Source organism: Dasypus novemcinctus, chromosome 19 (assembly GCF_030445035.2).
Source record: "Dasypus novemcinctus isolate mDasNov1 chromosome 19, mDasNov1.1.hap2, whole genome shotgun sequence".
Taxonomy (NCBI): domain Eukaryota; kingdom Metazoa; phylum Chordata; class Mammalia; order Cingulata; family Dasypodidae; genus Dasypus; species Dasypus novemcinctus.
The window spans coordinates 415044-421635 of NC_080691.1; the positions used below are offsets into that span (position 1 = coordinate 415044).

The 6592-nt window shown below is 39.8% G+C and overlaps 1 protein-coding gene across 1 annotated transcript; it reads right to left on the bottom strand.

The window, feature by feature from the left end:
• Positions 1 to 5419: 5419 nt before the first annotated feature.
• Positions 5420 to 6388, bottom strand: LOC101440738 (olfactory receptor 7A10-like). Its single transcript, XM_004461550.1, has one exon. The coding sequence runs from the start codon at positions 6386 to 6388 to the stop codon at positions 5420 to 5422; it is 969 nt and encodes a 322-aa protein (XP_004461607.1).
• Between the last annotated feature and the right edge of the window lie 204 nt (positions 6389 to 6592).

Below are 6592 nucleotides of genomic sequence, written 5' to 3' on the forward strand. Positions count from 1 at the left end.
AACTATTGTGACTAGTAATAGAAGAAATTGTAGCATTGAGGTGGAGAAAGTGGCCACAGTAGTTGCTGAGGGCAGGGAGAGGGAAGAAATGTGATGATGTGGGGGCATTTTTGGGACTTTGAGTTGTCCTAAATGATATTGCAAGGTCAGATATTGTACTTTATATATCCTGCCATAACCCACTGAATGTACTGGGTGAGAGTGTGAACTACAGGTTAAACTATTATCTACGTGGTGCAGCAGCACTCCAAAACGTGTTCACTGAGGGTGATGAGTATGCCACAATGATGGAGGAGGTTGTTGGTGTGGGAAGAGTGGGGTGAGGAGGTGGGAGGTATATGGGAAACTCTTATATTTTTAAATGTAACATTTTTTTGTGATGTATACATCTTCAAAAAAATACAATTTACAAAAATGATGGGGTGGGGGGTGGGGAATGGGATATATGGGAAACTCATGTTTTTTTTTTAAAGATTTATTTTTATTTTTTTCTCTCCCCTTCCCTCCACCCCCACCCCAGTTGTCTGTTCTCTGTGTCCATTTGCTGCGTGTTCTTCTTTTTGTCTGCTTCTGTTGTTGTCAGCGGCACGGGAATCTGTGTTTCTTTATGTTGCGTCATCTTGTTGTGTCAGCTCTCCGTGTGTGCAGTGCCATTCCTGGGCAGGCTGCACTTTCTTTTGCCCTGGGCGGCTCTCCTTACGGGGCTCACTCCTTGCACATGGGGCTCCCCTACGCGGGGGACACCCCTGCATGGCACACCTTGTGCGCATCAGCACTGCATGTGGGCTAGCTCCACACAGGTCAAGGAGGCCCGGGGTTTGAACTACAGACCTCCCATGTGGTAGGTGGATGCCCTATCCATTGGGCCAAGTCTGCTTCCCTTTAATGTTTTTTAATGTAATGTTCTTTGTGACCTACTATCTTTAATTACAAAAAGTGTAAAAAAATTAATAGTGATCATCAACTCGTGCATGGATCAAAAAACTGCTACAGCCAAACAGCAGAATGCGCCTCAGAATCTCAGGAAGGAACACCAATACACCAGCCCTGTAGGATGAATCTCAAATGCAGTATGCCATTAGTAAGAACTTCTGGAACTGCAAAACTGTGGGATAGAAAATGAAACAGATTGTCATAAGGGTTGAGAGTGGGGAAGAGCCAACTACAAAGAGAAACAGGACATTGGGAGGCTGTGGAAATGTTTCATTTCTTGATTTGTGAGGGTTGTTAGAGAAATGAATGTGCTTGTCAAAAAATGACAGAACCCTACACTTAAAAGCATAAACTTTACTACATGTAAATTATACATCAATTAAAAAAAAAAGAATGAAATTAACTAAAAGATGTTCCTCTCTTTATGTAGGTCACTTTCCTTGGGTGCTATCTAATTTAATGAATTTTCCTACTCATCTCAAAATGTATTTTAGTAAAAGGCGAAAGATTTATACGATCTGAAGAGAAACCAGAGTATAAAATGTATTTTATTATTTCCAAATTACATATCATCTGTCTTTGTAACTCAATGTTTATTAAAGATCTTGGTATGGAGTTCATGCTGCAATAGTATTTGTTGAATGGAGAGACAAATAAATCAGTGGATGGGTAAGTATACAGTAGAGTCTAGACCTGAAAAATACAAATTTATTGAACTATTAAAAGACCATCACCTGGAAAACAACGTCAAATCCACTGACTAAAAAATGACAGCATATCCTATTGTTAACACTGTTTAAGCTTTTTATACATATTGTTTCATGTAATTTTTTGTAACTATTTTGTGATTTGTAACATATTTTCATTTGTCACATTTAAGGAAGGAATGAGTTACAGAAATTAGGTAACTACCTCGAAAGTTACAGAGGTAGTGAAGAGGCAGAGATAAGATTCAAACCCAGACTGTCTAACTAAATTAAGGACCTTCCCTTAGGCATCATATTGTATTTCCCCAGGCAAATATGATGGTAATAATAGTTAAATCTCAAAGAATTAGGAGTTCTTTTGAATTAAACTGCTTCTGGATAGATCCTCCACAAACAAGGAATGATTGGCTTCTTGTGGATATAGCCCCAAAACAAACCAAACAAAACTGTGTGAATCTTTTGCATTGGCAATTCACAGTTTTCCTATTTTAACATAACCTCTCCACCTTTGGACATTTGTAAGTTATTTGTCGAAGAAGAAATTAGATTTTCTGGATATATATATTTCCTTCCATTGAATGCTAGTGAAGCTGAGAATATTTTCAGGTTTATAAATTATTTGTATTTTTGCTATCTGGATCATTGGTTCACATCCATTGATTCCTTAACTTCTTTAGTGTGGTTCATTCTTATTTACAACTATTTTTTTAATTCACAAAGTTATAGGTTTACAGAAATATCATGTAAAAAATAGAGTATTCCCACTAACCATCTCATCATTGACACTTTACTTACTGTGCACTTTCGTTACAATTGAGTAAAGAATATTAAAATTGTGCTATTAACTATAGTCTATTCTTTCTTTTACATCCAAATTATGTTTTAAAATATCAATTGTATTCTGAATGTCACTGAGCTACCATAACAGTCCTGGACTCCCCAAGTCTAGATGTGGACATTTTTCTCCTCCTTTAGTCTGTGAATGTGATGGAAACAAAGCCCATCACCCTCCAGTGCCTCACCATCCATCCCAACTGGGGTCCATGAACCAGCAACTTCGCCTCACCTGGGATGTCAGCAGAAATTCAGGCTCTAGTGCCCCATCTCACACCTTCTAAATTGATATCTCTATTTTTTTTGAAAGCTGGGTGACTTCTTTGTACAGTAGAGATTAAGGAGCCAGTGGTATAATCAACCCAGGTGTAAATAAAGGCAGAATTGATCAGAGGCAAGGGAGGGTAAAAGCAAGAAGAGGTTTTGAGAGTGAACAAAAATTCTTGGACATTAGAAAACTGATAATCAAATAAGGGATCGCAGGAACTGAACATGTGTCTATGGTATTAAAATTTTACATGTGGAGAATAAGTTTATTATTTATAATTTTCTAAAAAGGCTCCTTATATGGAAATAATAGAAGAAGGGTTGGGAAATAGAGGTATGGACAGAGAGAAGACTTTGGTGACAGGTAAGTCTCAGAAGCTAGAGGAGGACACAGGAAGGAGTAGCCCATTACTAAAATCTTACACCAGCTCTGGGTGGGGTGGTGTTCCATACATTCTGTTCTCTCTCAACTCCTCTTCTGTGTTCCGCTCATTCACAACTTCAATGTCACGGATTCTTGCTTTCTGAGGTAGCTATGACAAAGAACACATCCTGCGTTGCTTTAAACAACAAGAATGCATTTTCTCCTTGGTTTATGGCCAAAAATCCCAAATCAAGGCATGGAGAGACAGTTTTTTGCCAGGCTTCAGTAGTTTTGCTGTGGCAGTTCTCTATCACATGGCAGTGTCTTTGGTTTCCTCCTCTGAGTTCCTCTGACTTCTGTTTTTTTTTTTTTTTTTAAAGATTTATTTATTTATTTAATTCCCCCCCCTCCCCTGGTTGGTTGTCTGTTCTTGGTGTCTATTTGCTGCGTCTTGTTTCTTTGTCCGCTTCTGTTGTCATCAGCGGCACGGGAAGTGTGGGCGGCGCCATTCCTGAACAGGCTGCTCTTTCTTTTCGCGCTGGGCGGCTCTCCTCACGGGCGGACTCCTTGCGCGTGGGGCTCCCCCACGCGGGGGACACCCTTGCGTGGCAGGGCACTCCTTGCGCGCATCAGCACTGTGCATGGCCAGCTCCACACGGGTCAAGGAGGCCCGGGGTTTGAACCGTGGACCTCCCATATGGTAGACGGACGCCCTAACCACTGGGCCAAAGTCCGTTTCCCTGACTTCTGTTTTTTAATAATGCCTCCACTTATATGAATAATGGGTCATGCTGAGTCTGCTGGGAAATATCTAAATAGTATTATAGAGGGTTCTATTTACAAATGAGCCCACACCTTAACTGATAATAAGTTTTCAAAAGGTCTTGTTTAGGAGAGGAGTCATGCCCAAAAGAAAAAGTATTACATTTAAACACATATCTTTTGACTGTATACATAATTTGGTCTCCCACAGTTGGCCTCAGGACCCCAAAAAGATAGGTACTTCCTTTGTGAAAAATACATTCACCCCATTACTATATTCTAAAAGCCTCCAAAATAAATTATGGGTACAGTCTTTCCTGTGGATAAATTCCTTTACATCTTTGTATGTGAGCTAGGAAACAGATTGTCTGCATCCCAAATATAGCAGATGTTTATTTTGCTTTAATAAAGCATTTCAATTCCAGAATGGAGAAATTGGAAGGAATGTGGAGGCCTCAAGTCTGACCCAAGTCTGAAACTCACCAGGATAGTCTCCATTAGACTTCAAGTTGTGTCATCTATGGATTGACACTTGTACTTTCTGCCTCCTGGAGTGGATACTCCCCTGTTTTCAATGTTCTGAACCTTAGGACCATTGGTTCTATTTCCCTGGACAACCTTATGTCACACAGGTGTCCTCCTCTTCAGCTAGACCCTCCAGTCGAGGAGTGTTTATCTTCATGTTGCCATTAAATGCCAGCATCTCCACTCCCTCCCATCACATACATGCATTCAGAGAAGTCATGAACCATGATGTTGGCAGCTAGATTATTGATGAGAGTCCCCAGATGGAAACAGAACAAATTCTCAGCAGGAGTAAAGTGGGATACCTAAATCTATACTATCAACACAAAGGATTACCACGAACTAATGGCTATGGTTGGTCTGTGGCCATATGCAAAAATATGGATAAAGTCAGGGAAATAAATCTACATAAAATAACATACCAATTATAATTGACTTATAGAAATTTCACATAGAAATTAACCTGTAATTTATAGTTAGGAGAACATGCCTAGAGAAGTGCAGATGTGTGGGAAATTCTAAGGTTCTGGTTTTACAGGGGTATGCATTTTGTAAAATATCCAGCAAGCTGAATGTTTATAACATACTCTTCTGTGTGAATAATATTTCTATTTAAAAGTTATTTTTAATGTGAAGTGAGAGAAAGGAGATAACACAGGATGATTTCATAAATATGTAGATTTTCACTCACATACCCTTTAATAATTAGGAGAAAATGTGCAGAAAGCACATATAGTTTGCTTAAAGAAATGCAAAGAGGCACATATTTTGTCAAATAAACTAGTGCAAAATGTGCAATCCCATCCTGCACCGTAATGCATATATCTCATTGCAAATGAACACCTAGATTTCTTCCTTCAGTGAGCTGTTAAATATCAAACAAAATTATTTTTTATGGTAGTGCACTGCAGTGCTTAACAGTTCTCTTCATCAAAGCTAAAACCATGTCAAAATTGAGGGCAGGTTCTGGTTTCATGAAATCATCAGAGGATCACAATTGCTGACTCTGAGGCTCTGAGCTCTGTAATCACAGGCACTTCCTAAGTCCCAGAAGAAATGACACTTTTATGCCTTCCCTCCCAAAGAATCTTTTCATAGCACCCATCATTTCTTTATTCCTCAGACTGTAGATGAAGGGGTTCAGCATGGGTGTGACCACAGTGTACATCACCGAGGCTGTTGCGCTTGAGTGTGCATTTGGTGATGCAGTGGAACTAAGATACACACCGAGGAGTGTGCCATAGAATAAGGAGACCACTGAGAGGTGAGACACACAGGTGGAAAATGCTTTATACTTCCCCTGAGCTGATGAGATTGCACGTACAGAGGAAAAAATCTTGGAATAAGAGTAAATGATACCAGTGAAAGGACCAAAAACCAGCAGCCCAGCTGCAAAATACATCACTATTTCATTGAGGAAAGTGTCAGAACAGGAAAGATGGATCATCAGATCAAGGTCACAGAAAAAGTGGGGAATTTCCAAGTGGTTTTGAAAGGACAGTCGCAACACCATTAAACTTTGTAACAAGGAATGCAAGGCACTCATGATCCAGGACCCCAGAACCAGCAGTCTACAGAGCTGGGGGTTCATGATGGCTGTGTAGTTCAAAGGGTGACAGATGGCCATGAAGCGGTCATAAGCCATCACGGCCAGTAGGAAGTCATCCAAACCTGCAAAAACTATGAAAAAGTACATCTGGGTGAGACAGCCTACATAGGTTATGACTCTGATCTGTGTCTTGATGTTCACCAGCATCTTTGGCATTGTGGTAGTGGCTAAAGAGATATCTACAAAGGACAGGTTGGAAAGGAAGAAGTACATGGGTGTGTGGAGATGGGAGTCAGTGATGGTGGCCAGGATGATGAGCAGGTTCCCAGAGACAGTGACCAGATACATAGACAGGAACAGCCCGAATAGGAAGGACTGTAATTCAGGTTCCTCTGAAAACCCCCAAAGGAGAAATTCTGAAATTCCTGTATTATTTCCTGGTTCCATTTGCTTGATGTGACTAACCTGAAAGAGAGAAATAACATGACTAATTTTCAAACAAACAGCAATTACTAATCTATCTATAATTTATATCTTGGCATCAGGAAATTAATTTCTGAATTTGTTTATCAAATCTAAGTAGATACTGCCATCTCTCATTAGGAATTTCTCTCCTACTTTCAAAATATTCTCCAATCTGTCATACATTAT

Bases quoted from the DNA above. Each gene is read 5' to 3' on its own strand.
- LOC101440738 (XM_004461550.1), bottom strand. From the start codon at position 6,388: ATGGAACCAGGAAATAATACAGGAATTTCAGAATTTCTCCTTTGGGGG.